Here is a 15,675-nt window from a genome sequence, read left to right as displayed (position 1 = left end):
TTCAACTCCTATCTATGTGACAGCCAGTTTTCAATGCATGCTGACACACTTCTTCCAATTCCATAGCTTTTACTTTAAGCACCAACCTCTTGTGCAGCGCCTTTTCAAATGGCTTTTGGAAATCTTAATACATTACATCCACAAGTTCCCCTCTATCTAGTCTCCCTGTTAGACCCTCAAAGAATTCAAGCAAATTTGTCAAACATGATTTACTTTTCGTAAAATGATATTCACTAGGTTTGATTACATTCAGCTTTCCTAAATCATTAGCTATTAACTCTTTGATTATTGACTCCACATCTTGCCAATAATAGGTGTTAAATTAACTGACCTATAGTTCCCTGCCTTCTGTCTTTCTTCCGTTTTGAACAAGGACATCACATTGGCTGCTTTCCAATTTTCTGGTATCCTCCCAGAACTACGCGAGTTATGAAAAATTTCAAACAATGGGTCCACTATCTCTGCAGCCACTTCATTAAAGCCCTAGTGTGCGGTCCTGGTGATTTGGTTGCCTTTAACCCCTTGAGTTTCTCTATTACTTTATCCTTTGTGAGTGGGATTTTTACAAGTTCCACTACATTATTTGAAGTCAACCCATCTGATATCTTAGGGATATTTGCAATGTCATCAATGGTGACAACTGATGCAGAAAAATTATTTAGCATATCCGCCATTTCTTTGTTTGCTGTTATCAATTCACCTGCCTCATTCAGTGGAGGTCCCACATTTACCTTAGCCGCCTACTTCCTATTTATATATCTATAGAAATGCTTACTGTTTCTTTTTACACTGCATGCACGTTTTCTCTCAAAATTCAGTTTCACCATTATGAGCATTTTAGTATTTGGTGTTGAATCCTAAAAATGTCCCAGTTCCCTGGTCTACCACTACCCTTTGCCACTTTGTATATCCTGCTTTTCAATTTAACATTATCCTTGACCTCCTAACCATGAATTTTGCCTCTTTCTTGTGGAATCCCTCTTTTTGATTGGGATACACATTTGGACCAGCTATTTGAATATCTGTCACTACTCATGTACTGATCTGTAACTTAGCTTGTCTACCTCTCTTATCTCTTAAATCTGTGGCATATTTTTACAGTCAGTTTCATTGCATTCATAGTTGAAATGGATTCATAGAAACTAGAAGCAGGAGGCCATTTGGTCTTTTATAATAAATTTTCTCTGAAATTCATGATGTACATTCTATAAACATTTTGTTGGTTTTCTAACTTGTTTTGCCTTAACCCAGTTGAACATACAACAGTTTAGGTCACCTCAGCTGTGTGCTTTGCAGTACTCCAATAAAAAATGAACTGCTATGGCAGACACATATACTGGGGAAACAACATAAAGAGGTAAGAGTATATTTACTTAATGTGATGATACTGTGTCTATAAGAAATGTATTTTTGTCATGTTTCTTATGCGAGATTTGTTTTAGCAGTTTGTTTAATTATCAGTGCTGCTTGTCTGTACCTGGCAGCCCATGTTATTACTGCAGAAGCATAATTGACCTTATTGCTGGAATGTTTGTTTTAACCGGAACCAACGTGGGTTTGTTATGTTAGTGTTTTCCCTTGGGATTTTCAGAGTGGAGTTTGATTAGGTTGATTGACAGGTAAAAGTTATAATGACTGGGCAGGGCTAGGCTCACAGAGAGAACACCCATTCAGTTGCTGTCTGGGAGTTATCAAGAGAAAAAATAGCTCTCTGTCTGTCTCTTTTTGGAAATTGGTATCTGCCAGAAAATAGGTCCCTTTCTCTGAAGCACTGCTGCTTGAAGGCAGATCTTTGGAACCTGCTGCATCGGAGTCGGGTGCCATTTTATAGAAGTCTGGAGGAGTTAAAAGTTTGGAAATCTAACGTCCACATGAGCATATCTGTTTTTGATGCTAACTGGTACTGAAGAGGGATGCATGTCTATAGGGGTAGTGTTTAAATTAGAACTATTGAGATAAATAGCTGTTAAGAATTATACTTTGTCATGTTTAAGTATTTTAATTAGGAAAAGTTATGCTAATTGTTTGCTGTATTCTAACTGTGTTCTTAAATAAAGTTTTTTAATAAAAAAAAACTACCTGGTGAGTCAATAGAATCACAGCCGGAGCGAAATACCTTATGCTCACCCTCATGCCAAAATCAAAAATGTTAGGGTCTGGGCTCATTTCCTCTCTGGTCCCTAATATTGTAATTTTATTTATCTTTTAGCACAATAACTAGTTTTCATGCTGCAGCCTCTTGTCTGGGATTTCTGGCAGTTATGATGTTAAGACTTAATTTGAGAGAAACGAGGTTAGGTTATGCCTAGTAGAGGGACAGGGCAGGCATAAATGAGAGGGTCGAGAAATAACTTTTCACAGGCTTGTACTTAAAATCTTTGATCAATTACAGCCACATATTGCAGCCCTGAATGACTCTTGATTGAAGTGAAAACCCAGGATGGATTTGACTTACAAACAACTGAGTCATTCCCATAGCCACCATTATCAACAGATTGCAATGTATGTGATGTTTACTACAAATTTGTAATATTTGTAAATTTTACTTTTTTAAAAGAGGATATGTTCATATCCAGAACTGGCTTGTCTGCAGAAGGCAGAGAGTGGTTGTGGATAGGTCTTTTTCTGCATGGAGGTTGGTCACCAGAGGGTGGTGAGTGAGTGGAATTGGCTGCCGTCGGTGGTGGTAGAGGCGAACTCACTGGGGTCTTTTAAGAGACTTCTGGATGAGTACGTGGGATTTAATGGGATTGAGAGTTATAGATAGTTCTATGGCTTGGTAGGTATGGATATGATTGGCGCAACTTGTGGGCTGAAGGGCCTGTTTGTTCATATGTACTCAACTTGCTCTTCATTTCAAAGTCATTTCTCAACTGATTGCAGAATATTCAAATTTGTCACTAGTCAATATGCTGTACTAGAAAATAGATCTGGTTACAGAGGAGCTCCAGCCCCCTTTTACTGATTCCAAAGTGATATTCTATGAGCAATGACACTTACTTGAGAAGATATAACAAAAACCTTAAATTTCATTGTCACAGGAAGAGACATTCATCAAAGTTACTCGAGGAACCAGTTGCAATAAAGCTAAAATGAAAGGAATTGGTGTGGCTTTATTGTTAAGGTGCTGGTGAGGCCACACCTGGAGTACTGTGTACAGTTTTAGTCTCCTTACTTGAAAAAAGATATACTGGCACTGGAGGGGGTGCACAGGGGAGATTCACTAGGTTGATTTTGGAGTTGAGACGGTTGGCTTATGAGGAGAGACTGAATAGACTGGGTATATACTCAGTGGAATTCAGAAGAATGAGGGGAGATCTTATAGAAGCATATAAGGTGAGCTAGGCCTCTTCTCCCTGGAGAGATGAAGGTTGAGAGGCGACCTGATAGAGGTTTATAAAATGTTGAGAGGAATAGATAGGGTGGATTCTCGGAGGTTATTTCCCAGGGCTGAAATGGTCGCTACAAGAGGACACAGGTTTAAGGTGCTGGGAAGCAAGTACAAAGGAGACGTTAGGGGTAAGTTTTTCACTCAGGGTGGTGAGTGAGTGGAATCGGCTGCCGTTGGTGGTGGTAGAGGCGAACTCGCTGGGGTCTTTTAAAAGACTTCTGGATGAGTATATGGAATTTAATGGGATTGGGAGGTACAGATAGTTCTATGGCTTGGTAGGTATGGATGTGATCGGTGCAACTTGTGGGCCGAAGGGTCTGTTTGTGCTGTAGTGTTCTATGTTCTACGATGAAGGGAATAGCTAAGACAGAAGCAGGAAAGTTGTTTCCACTGGCAGGCGAAACTAGAACTAGAGGGCATGGCCTCTAAATAAGGGGAAGCAGATTTAGGATTGAGTTGAGGAGCAACTTCTTCACACAAAAGGTTGCGAATCTGTGGAATTCCCTGCCCAGTGAAGCAGTTGAGGCTACCTCATTGAATGTTTTTAAGGCAAGGATAGATAAATTTTTGAGCAGTAAAGGAATTAAGGGTTATGGTGAGTGGGCAGATAAGTGGAGCTGAGTCCACAAAAAGATCAGCCATGATCTTACTGAATGGTGCAGCAGGCTCGAGAGTCCAGATGGCCTACTCCAACTCCTAGTTCTTATGTTCTTAATATTTTATCATATACTCCTTCTTGGAATATGGATGTTGGAGGCAAGACCAACATTTTTTGCCTATCTCTAGCTATGCTTGAGAAAGTATTGCTGAAGCTGCCTTGTGAAATAACGTAGCCTGTGTGGTGTCTGTTAAGTAGAGTATTCCAAGATCATGTCAGTTGGACGGTTTGAATTTGTCATGCTTTTGGTGGACTGAACATCAGGCAATTTTCAACATACGTACCAGTTTTATGCTGTACTAGAATAGCTTAGCTGAGGGCTCATTAGTTCTTGACGTTTCAGGTCCACAGGTAAAATATTGTTGGGACAGTATCTTTGCTGTGTTTAGCACTTAGCTATCGCTTGATGTCAATTGAATATGGTGAGATGGTGGTCTAATGGTAATGCCACTGTGCTTATAATCCAGAGGCCCAAGCTAATGTTCTGGGTCAAATGAAACTGTTGTCAATTGTTGTTAACCTGTCTGGTTCACTAATAGTCTTAGAGAAAGAATTTGCTGCCCTTACGTGGTCTGGCCTACATGTGACTCCAGATCCACAGCAATGTGGTTGACTTTTAACTGCCCTCTGAAATGGTGTGACAAGCCAGTCCAACACATCTGGCCCAGCAGCGATACCCACATCCAGTGAAAGGAAAAAAGAACTGAATTGGCTGAAAATTGGCACTTGAGATGAATGTTGGCAGCACTTCAACTTTGCCATTGTACTTCTCTGTTGGGCTGCAACATTGCTGAGAACGATGATGGCAATGGATGTTTAGTTATATTAATTGGCCACACCATTCATGATGAATGTGACAGAACTGCGGAGCTTTGACTTGAACAGTTAGTTTGTGGGATTGCTCTGTCATCTCACCTTGCATGTAATCCTGTACTGCACCTTCCCAAGCGTGACACCTTATTTTCCTGTATATGAGATACCACTACTGGCACTTACCAGCAAATATTTGAATTGGGCAGAATTGCCATGTGTAATAGACCAATGCTGCTTCATTAAAAGTGCATTCTTAAAGGTGATTTTATTTTTGTTAAGTACGTTAGTTTATTTGGTTTCTTACAGAACCTTGAGAAACGAAAAGCTACAAAACAAACAACAGGACCATCATTCGTTCACACATCATCAGTTCCTGTAGGAAAAAGGAAAGTTATAGATGCAGAATCTCAAGCAACAAAGCAAGCCAAAGGTATTGACCATTTAGATATTCTCAGAATAATATAAGTCACGCCTGGGAGAATAATTACCGATTTATGTGAAATGCTGTAAAGTCAAATTTTATTTCATTCATTCATGTGTCGTGGGCATCGCTGGCCAGCCAGCATTTATTGCTCATCCCTTGTTGTCCTTGAGAAGGTAGTGGTGAGCTACCTTCTTGAAACATTGCAGTCAACGTGAGCTAATATATATGTTGAGCTAATAGTGTTTTTTCCCTCTTTGTGGCTTTGAATTGAACCGAGCAATAGTGCATTTTTTCTAGGCTAAGGAGCTCCAGTTATCTCTTAATTAAAGCCTCAGCTTTGATGTAACAGTTTACCCTGAACTATTGCTATAAGCAGTTTCTTCAGTTTCAGGACGTGCACGGTTTATTTGCTCCAGTTTTGCTCAGTTGCAGTGTGTGGTTGGTTTTCTAAATTGTTTGAAGAAAGACCTAATTACCAAAGCTTTTGTAAACATTAGGGTTTTTTTTAAAGAGTTTGTTTATGGTAAACTTGAGAAAACATGTGAAGCTGAAAAATGAGGAATAAATTAGGGTGAGGAAAGAGGCACTTGAAGTTTTTTGAAAAATGCAAATTAATATAAATGGAAGCGCTGTAATTATTTTAGGTAGTTTTTGATAGCTATTAACTAACAACTTTGAAACAGAGAGAGAAATAACGTGAGATACAAATGAGACCGGAAACCAATCGCAAACCACTCCATTCAGTCGTTGCAGAGATTTTATAGAAAGTTACAAGCTGATTCTGTTGAACTCCAAACTCTTCACCTGATTGCCAAAATTGAGGGCTTTTCACTAATGCTATTAAAGCTTAAGACCACCCCCCCCCCCCCCCCCCCACCCCCCCCCCAGTGCTACTGGAGATCAATGCCAGCCTTGAAGCTGAGGACTGTCCCCTGTGCAGCTAAATGCTACTACTACCAACACCCAGTTTTGCTAATTCCATGGACAGGATCTTGTGGTCATGCCCACCCTGAGATCAGAGATTCCAGCCTGAGGCCAGCAGACCTTTAAATGGTCTGTTAAATTGTCTGTCTCACCTGTGGTGATTCCATGGCTAGCAGGACTAGAAAGTTTACCCTCAACTGTTACATCATTATATACCACCTGCTTTGATAATAATAAGGGATAAGAATTTTATTTCTAATCTTTGAGACAAGCAAGAAGTAGGAAATCTCAGAATAGCACACGTTATTCTATTAATGTAGATTAGCAATGTTCTACAGCAGTAATAACCTCAACAGCTGTGAAACATTGTTCACATTAGGCCTGATTTTACCATTTTCATTCGAAGTGCTGAATCTGGGCGCAATTCAGATCCGACTTGGAAATCTGCTTTCAGGTGCTCCCGTGCTTACTCAGCCTGAAAAAAAATCGTACGTCCCATTTGCGCTGTGGGCAGGGCTTAGCATGCCTGAAATGATCAGAGTTCTGAACTGCACACGCGCAGTTAGAGAAAAAATTGAAAAAGTGCATCCGTGCCAGATCGTCCCGAGCTGCAAAAAGCGGAGAAAGCGGCCAGGGAACGAAGAGGAGCAGTGGCCACCAACAGACATCACTGTCTCCCTTATCCACCCAACCCCCCACTATCCAGACCAATTGCACCCCCCCCCCTCCATTGATTGCCCGCAGGGTGACAGCGGACCACCCTGCATCCCGCCCATCAGAGATCCACCCCCCCCCCCCCCCCCCCGATCTGGCCTCACTCCCCTCGCCCCAAAAACAAGAACATCTGACCCACCTCTCCTCCCCCCTCTCCACCCCCTCACCAGAGAATGATCTGGCCCACCCCCCCTCCCACCAGACAATGATCAGCCCTCCACCGCCCCCCCCCCCCCCCCCCCCGCCCCCACATCACCACCAGACAACAATCGTGCCCCACCATCTTCCCCCCCCCCCCCCCCCCCCCCCCCAACCAGACAACAATCTTGCCGCCCCACGCTGCCCCCCCCCCCCCCCCCAAAAGAAAATGATCTGGTGTCACTCCCCTCCACCTGCAACTAGAGAATGATCTGACCTCCCCCGCAACCGATCTGAGTCAAAGAGCTGTTGGAGTGCCCGATTCAGACTTAATTCAGCATGTTCATTTCGGCGCGATTCCTGATCAGCGAACGCGGTGGTAAAGGGGGAAATACTGATAAAGTTGGGCAGGCAGTTTATTAATTCAATTTAAATGCGTGCAAATGCCTGTTTCAGGTGCGAATCAGATTGCGACCATTCCCAGGTCTGGTTAAAGTGGCCATCTGCGCGGACACAGGCGTGGATCGCATTAATGATCTCACAGCTGATTTTACCACATTTTCACACCGAAAATGGGTGCGACACAATGCTAAAATTGGGCCCGTTGCGTTGGATAGTACAATGCCATAGGAGATCTGTACATAGTTTAATAAAACAAATATAGTCGATCACATTTCACACATCATATTCAGTGTGTCTTATTTTGAAATGTGTGTTTGCTAGGAAAACAATGGCAGTTTTAAGGGATTTATACTTGCATTGGTAAGCATTAAAAATATGGTATAGTTTTAAGCGTGTTAATGTTTCTGCACCTGGAAGGATAGGACCTACAGGTAGGTTTATGCTGGACAAAGATGTTTGTAGGTGTGGGGGTTGGTTTCAATTCCAACTAAATTTCTGTTGTGTTTAGAGGCTTACAGCTCTATAAATAGAGGCTGGCAGAAGTAGCAGTGGCTGTTTGGCAACTGGGGGGCTTGTAAGGTGGAAAGGCTTTTGAACTTAGTTTTAGCTGAATTTGTTTGCAGTTGAAGATAGCACCAGGAAGGAAACATCTCTCAACCCTACCAGGATAAGCTGAACAGGACAAAGGAGCTGCAAAGAGGCAGACTTCCTAAACAAACAGATGCAGTCCAGATAATCAGGGAAATGGGACAGAAGTAACATCTTCAGACTAAAGAACCGAGAACAAGGTATTGTCCAGATGAGAATTCAAGGGAAAGCAGACAGTGTTGAGAGAAAAAGAGATAATTGCAATCACCAGATTTAAAGTGGGAAAGTAGACTTCAGAAGTTTTGACGCTATGTTAATAGAGTATGGGAATTGCAAGTTAAAACTATCATTTGCACAGCAGTCAAGACAAAGAAATCCTGAAGGGAGAGTTATTAAAATCTGGGTATTGGTTTTAGTGTTAGAACTGGAGCAGAAGTTTTGCTTAAAGGAGTCATTTGGATTGTTTCTTTTGCATGTAATGTCTCCCTCTCCTTCCCTCTCCTTTCCTCCCCTTTCCCCCTAGTTCATTCCTGTCTCATACATACATAGAAATATGTAACATGATAGATTTCAAACAGAAATCCTGGTAGGAAGTTCAGTAAAAATGCCCTATCAGTGTATTACTTTCTGTTTAAGATGTTGTATAGCTAATTCAGTACTAAAATTGTGATTAATATTTTTGCAACTCTAACAAATACTTTGTTACTAATTGTTTGGTTTACATTTTACAGTATTCTGTGAATCCAGAACATACTCAGACTCTAGGTAAGTAATTTTGTCGACAAAGACTACTTATCTCACAGTTTGATCTTCTTTAACATTACATTTGGACAAAAGCTTTAAAAAAACTTGTTTCTACTTATTTCACATATTAACTTCTACTGGTTTCCCTATTCTGTTTTTCTGATCTGAATGTTCTAAAGACTGGCAATTGGATTGCTACTCCCATGCATCAAAGCTCCACATTTCTCACCTAGACTTTGAACCAGACCTCCTCAGAAATGTGGAATGTACTGGCTCCAGGGTCCTCCTTCCTTCAGGAGTGTCGGGGATAAGTCATGCTACTTTTTATGCCACTAGCTGTCGTATTCCATTAAGTTTGTGTCATGTAAGAGGGTGAAGAGATATGAAAGCAAGTTACTGCAGATGTTGGAATCTGAAACCAAAAGTAAAAATGCTGGGAAATAACAGCAAGTCTAACAGCATCTGTGAGGAGAGAAAAGAGCTGACATTTCAAGTCCAAATGACCCTTTGTCAAAAACTTTTGACAAAAGGTCATCTGGACTTAACGCCAGCTCTCCAGGTGAGGAGATATGCTGGTAGATAAGTGTGTCAAGGGTGTAGGCAGGATGGGGAGGTAGTCAGGAACAGTAAGGATGGAGTTAGTAGGACTGTGAATGTTGGAGTTTGGGGCATCAGGTTGAGGAATTAGTTGTGGAGGAGTTGGGGCAGTGCTGTAGTCGGGGGTTGTGTTGTTCATGATAGATAGTGTAATCAGGTTTTCAAGCAGTCTTAGTAGAGGGGGGTGGTTTGGGAGTTATTAGAGGTAGTTAAATCAGCATTTGCAGTCAGTTTGACCTAGAGGAATGAGTGGAGAAAGGTCTGGAAGCCAGTCAGCAGCACTCGAGAGCAGTTTATCTCAGAGGTAAAAATCTCAGGAGTACCAGCTGAGCCACAAGAAAATTCATGTTGAATAAATCAGATTAGAGAGTTAAAGATGTGGTTCAAAAAATGGTGTGGGAGAAATGTGTTTTGATTCATGGGCAGTAGCACCAATACTAGGGAAGTGTGCTGTACTAACGGACCGGTCTTCACCTGAACCATTCTGGTGAGTTGCGTAACTCATGCAATAAAGAGGGCTTTAAACAAAATGATGGGGGTATGGGATCAAGTTTGAGAAGATATGGTAAACTAAATAAAGAAGGTAGGGCAAGAGAGTAAACTAGGAATAAAACAAACAATAATCAGAGTGGCAAGAAGGGACAGAGTACGAGCTTAAGAGCACAGCAGCAGGTAAGGCTCAAGATTATAAAATAGGAACTGAAGGCTCTGTATTAATGCATGTAACATTCGTAACAAAAAACAGAAAAATTGGATGCAAATAGGAATAACTATGTATGGATTTAGTAGACATTACAGAGACATGGCTGCAGGATGGCAAAGGATAAATAGCATTTCTGAAGGACATAAAGCAAAGGTGGGAAGGGTAGCTCTAATTAGGAATGGCATTAATGCAAGAGAGATGACATTCGATGCAGATTTGGGTGGAGATCAAAATATATTTAATTAAGAAATCACTTGTAGAAGTGATTTATATGTTTCCTAATAGTGATGACAATATAGGATAGGGTACACTTCCCATATAGACTTTGGACCTTTGTCCTTTAAATGTTTTGCAATATGTTTATGTATAGCTTGAACCCTGTCTCCATTTCATGGTAGAAATGAATAGTGGGATGTTGGCCAGCTTGCTATTAGGAGATAGCTGGGAGTGAGCAAATGAACAACAATACACAGGAAGTTTGAAGTTGAGAATTTTGATCGGGTTGCCAAGGTGAGAGAGAGAGAGGAATGATCTTCTGAAGCTGGGAAGAAACAAGTGGGTGGATTGTTGGCTCCCACTCAAGAGTATCAACTGATTGATTTGAAGTCAGTGAGCTCAATGTGGACCAGAGTCTGAGCCTAGGACTTTTGCAGTCTTTTTGGCTCAGCTACCGATTACATAAGAACTACTAACAGGAGTAGGCCATTTGGCCCCTCAAGCCTGCTCTGCCATTCAATAAGATCACGGCTGACGTTTCTGTGGACTCAGCTTCACTTACCGCCTGCTCACCACAGCCCTTAATTCTTTTACTGTTCAAAAATCTCTCTATCTTTGCCTTAAAAACATTCAATGAGGCATCCTCAATTACTTCACTGAGCATGGAATTCCACAGATTCACAATCCTTTGGGTGAAAAAGTTCCTCCACAACTCAGTTCTAAATCTGTTCCCCCTTATTTTGAGTCTATGCCCCCTAGTTCTAGTTTCACCCACCAGTGGAAACAATCTCCCTCTCAACTCCAGAATCAACCTAGTGAATCTCATCTGCACCCCCTCTCGTGCCACTATATCCTTTCTCAAGTAAGGAGACCAAAACTGTACACAGTACTCCAGGTGTGGCATCACCACCAACTTATACAGCTGCAACATAACCTGTGTGTTTTTAAACTCCATCCCTCAAGCAATGAAGGACAAAATTCCATTTGCCTTCTTAATTACCTGCTGCACCTACAAACCAACTTTTTGTGATTCATATGTAAGGATACCCAGGTCCCTCTGCACAGCAGCATGCTGCATTTTGTTTTTACCATATAATCCATTTTGCTGTTATTCTAACCAAAATGGATGACCTCACATTTACCAACATTGTACTCCATCTGCCAGATCTTTAGGCACTCACTCAAACTATATCCTGCTGCAGACTTTATGTCCTCTGCACACTTTGCTCTACCATTCATCTTAATGTGGGGCACACCACTAATCACAGAGCGCCAACCAGAAAAACACCCATTTGTTCCTCTAATTATTGCTAAAATTATATTTGTCATACATAAAAATTACATTTTCAATCCAGTTATTAGTTTTAACATGGATGCTCATTTATGTTATAAATTGTATGGGAGGAAATGAGGGTCAGTTATTAACTAGATAGGAATGTTTGCAGAAGTCTTTTCACAAATTACCTGTGTTACTTCAAATATTGTGATGAAAATATTCACAGAAAATGGCAGGTTATTCAATGTTTTTGCTCCATCTTTAAAGTGATTGGCAAAAAAACAAAGACAATGTGAACATAAACCCCTGTCTGAAAAAAAAACTGGTGGAGGCAAATTCAGTCATAGATGTTGAAAGGGAGTAACTGAAGGGGAAAGCTTGCAGGGCTGCAGGAAAAGGCCAGGGAGTAGAGAGAGCCAGCATGGTCTCAACAGTCTGAATGGTTTTCTTCTGCATTGTAATCATTCTGCACTTCTATTTCTCACAGGTTGTTAGCCGATTTTATAGATCCAGAGAACAATGTATCTCAACAGCCAATATCTGCACAGTGTTCTGGACTCGGCTTCGTAGTTGGTGATTACGAGGACGATGGCATTGATCAGGAGGATAAGAAAAGTGCTGTGGCTGATTCCCCTGTAGCAGTAGCTCCTTTACAGAAAAATGCTGCTCTTCCAGCACCAGTACAGGCAGAGGCTGGGCATAGTCTACCTGCAGGTAAATATTTGGCTGACAATGGAGCAACATTCCTTCTTTAAACATTCACTAGTGTTGGCACAATTATTTTTAAAATAATTGTGTGAACAATTCAAAGGCTACTGGGAGCCTGTTTGAAAGTAATGGTATCGTTTCTTGACTGAATTTGTTCCAATCTGGAAATTAAAGTCACCCAACCTCTTAATGTAAGAATTTGCGCTCAAGCTGCCATTCAATTACAATAGGAAGGTTTAATTGTTCTGTGGATTTTAACATAATTGTTTAAGTAAACACATAAGGACTGACTGCAGTATAGGAATTTCTAGAAGTACGTTCTAGCCAATGCACCATAAATCTAAGTACTTAGTCATTAGCATTGCAAGATTTTCAGTGCATTCTCATTATCATGAAAGATTTTTGCTTCAGGTTCTGACTATCTGAGCAGAAACAAATGAATCTTTGACCAGGAATGATGTGAACTTCTGTGCTCAGTAAGTTGATGGTAGTTCAGGAGTGGAACATTTTCAAGCCTGTCTTCTCAGAATCAACTATTTTAAGTTACTACATTGTAGTTAGATAAAGAGTAAAGCCTCCCTACTCTGTCACCAATGCAGCTAAGCTCCAAACTATTATTCAACACTGGCCCACTGTAACTTCCATTTGCCACAGTTTCTCACTTTGTGCAATTACCTATTTTGTGCTAAGTTTTGAGCTGTGGGAAAATGCCTTCCAGGAACTAGATTTCTATTTCATCACTGCTAGATTTTATTTTAAGACCTTGAGTTAAACATCAGTGTCGAATGAAATGATTAACTTGGCTCTTCCAGGAGGTGTTTAAAACCTATTTTGTTCATGAGGTCCTTCAGGGAAGGAAATCTCATCTTTAGTCATGCTGGCCTACACATGACTCCAAACGCAAAGCAATATAGTTGACTCGTAATTGTACTTTTGAAATGACTGAGCGAACCAGTCAGTTCACAGGCAATTAGGATGAGTAACACTTTCTTGGGGTTCCTCACATTCCATGAAAGAATAAAAGAAAGGACTGAAGATTTCAAAAAAACACTGTGCCAGTGAATCTTATTACACAATCTCATGGTGAGAACTGCAGATGCAGGGAATTTGAAATAAAAACAGAAAATTCTGGAACAACTCTGGCAGTGTCTGCGGAAAAAACAGAGTTAACATTTCGAGTCCATATGATTCTTCAGAGCTCTGAAGAATAGTTATATGGACTTGAAGCATTAACTGTTTCACTGTTCACAGATGTTGCCAGACTTATTGTGGGAATTTTGTTGTGTAATTCAGGTAGTTGCGGCTGAATTGCTTCTTGAATCTCTGCAGCACACGTGGTGTAGATGCACAGAATTGATAGGATTTTTTCACATACCAACCGACTCGAGCAGCTTCTTCCCTGCCACTATCAGATTTTTGAACCTGCCTTGCATTAAGTTGTTCTTTCTCTACACCCTAACTACGACAATAACACTACATTCTGCACTCTCTCATTTCCTTCTCTATGAATAGTATGCTTTGTCTGTTTAGGTCGCAAGAAACAATACTTTTTGCTTTGTGACAAATGAGACAGTAAATCAAATCAAGGACTTTGACCTAGTGACAGTGAAGGAACAGCAATTTAGTTCTAAGTCCCCATCATTGTAAATGGTTTTGGTGCAATTAAGGAAATCTGAGTATATGCAAGGCCAAGGCAGTTTATGTTTCATCCCACGAAAATTCATTGCAACATCTCACAGGTTTGGTCACATGCAGCTGAACCTATTAAACCTTTTCCTGTCACCCCCCCTTAATAAACAAGTCCGAACTTGTGTCTTAACCTGATATGGCGCAATAATACCAATCTCTTGATGACATAGGTTTGCAAAATGCAAAAATATCATGTTTCTTGCCTGGTTAATCTGTTTATAAATTAATATAAAGTAATTACCAGGTTGGGAATGTTTAAATTGTTCTCATATTGGGTAATCTGAACAATTTTGAAACATTGGCTGGCCCTCTTTCATCTTGCTGAGTGTGGATGTCATTAAAAAAAACCTCTGAGTTGTTATGGTCCTGTCTTAAGTTGATGACTCATCTTAGGATTCTGATTCTCTTAAGTTCCTTGGTTTTGGACTTCCAGAACACACTTTGTGAGGGTTACCATGCCAATTTCCCCTACTGTCTTTACAAGGCAGATTTGGTCGTCTTTAAGTTCTGAGTGAATTTAGACTTTTTATTTCAATCATGTTTCTATACGCAATTTCTGTGCAGTATCCCAAAGAAACATCCCTGATTCCTGAGGGCTTCACTGCTTCTGTCCATAATGTTGGGTAGACACCAACTGCCCTCTCACAGACTGCTCTCTAGCTGACTGCATCATTTGAATTGATTTTATTATTGTCACATGTATTAACATACAGTGAAAAGTATTGTTTCTTGCACGCTATACAGACAAAACATACCATTCATTGAGAAGGAAACGAGAGAGTGCAGAATGTAGTGTTATAATTATAGCTAGGGTGTAGAGAAAGAACAACTTAATGCAAGGTAAGTCCATTCAAAAGGGAAGAAGTTGTTCTTGAGTCAGTTGGTACGTGATCTCAGACTTTTGTGTCTTTTTCCTGATGGAAGAAGGTGAAAGAGAGAATGTCTGCGGTGTGTGGGCTCTTTAATTATGTGAGCTGCTTTGCCGAGGCAGCAGGAAGTGTAGACAGAGTCAGTGAATGGGAAGCTGGTTTATGTGATGGATTGGGCTGCATTCATGATCTTTGTAGTTCATTGCAGTCTTGGGCAGAGCAGGGGCCATACCAAGCTGTGATTCAACGAATGCTTTCAATGGTGCATCTGTAAAAATCGGTGAGAATCGTAGCTGACATGCCTGACAGCATCAGTAAAAACAGCAAACGTTAAAAACAAAAGAAACATTCCCTCTTAACCCATCCCCGGGCAATGTTGCAGAATCACAGAATGTTACAGTGCGGCAGAAAGCTTTTCAGCGAGTCACATATGCACAGGTCCACTGAGTAACACATTTGAGATGGGATTTTCTGCTCCCATTAAGGTCAGGTGGATTCAGTGACAGGAGCAGCAAATATTGTGAGAAGGCATCTTACACCAGTGTGAAAACTGGTCGTGAGCGTGTGTGTTCTCCACCTCCTGTCAGTGGCAGGCTGTACTTCCATCAGAGACATTATTATAATACATTTGCATCTTGTTATTGGGCTCAAGATGCCAGAATCATAACCCCGCCCCCCAAATCAGAAAACCCATCCACGAAAGCATGATGTAAGAATGGCGCAGATTGTGACGGGCTTGAAAAGGTGCGCACCTGGCGAGCACCCCTCCAAGAGGATCTTGGAGGTGAAAGCAGCAATTGCAGAGCAGCTCCTTGTATTCA

The 15,675-nt window shown here is 41.0% G+C and overlaps 1 protein-coding gene across 1 annotated transcript in view; it reads left to right on the top strand.

Moving 5' to 3' along the window:
• The window catches only part of znf830 (zinc finger protein 830), a 43,845-nt gene that overhangs the window by 7,366 nt on the left and 20,804 nt on the right, over positions 1-15,675 (top strand). The window contains exons 2-5 of the mRNA XM_080208847.1: positions 1,261-1,357; positions 5,169-5,292; positions 8,784-8,817; positions 12,076-12,302. Coding sequence (XP_080064973.1) covers positions 1,261-1,357; positions 5,169-5,292; positions 8,784-8,817; positions 12,076-12,302 — 482 coding nt within the window. The remainder of the gene's footprint in view (positions 1-1,260; positions 1,358-5,168; positions 5,293-8,783; positions 8,818-12,075; positions 12,303-15,675) is intronic.

The sequence above is a fragment of the Carcharhinus amblyrhynchos genome, chromosome 2 (genome assembly GCF_965287045.1).
Source record: "Carcharhinus amblyrhynchos chromosome 2, sCarAmb.v2.hapA, whole genome shotgun sequence".
Taxonomy (NCBI): domain Eukaryota; kingdom Metazoa; phylum Chordata; class Chondrichthyes; order Carcharhiniformes; family Carcharhinidae; genus Carcharhinus; species Carcharhinus amblyrhynchos.
The sequence above is the reverse complement of the archived record's forward strand: the minus strand, read 5'-3'. Positions and strand labels throughout refer to the sequence as shown.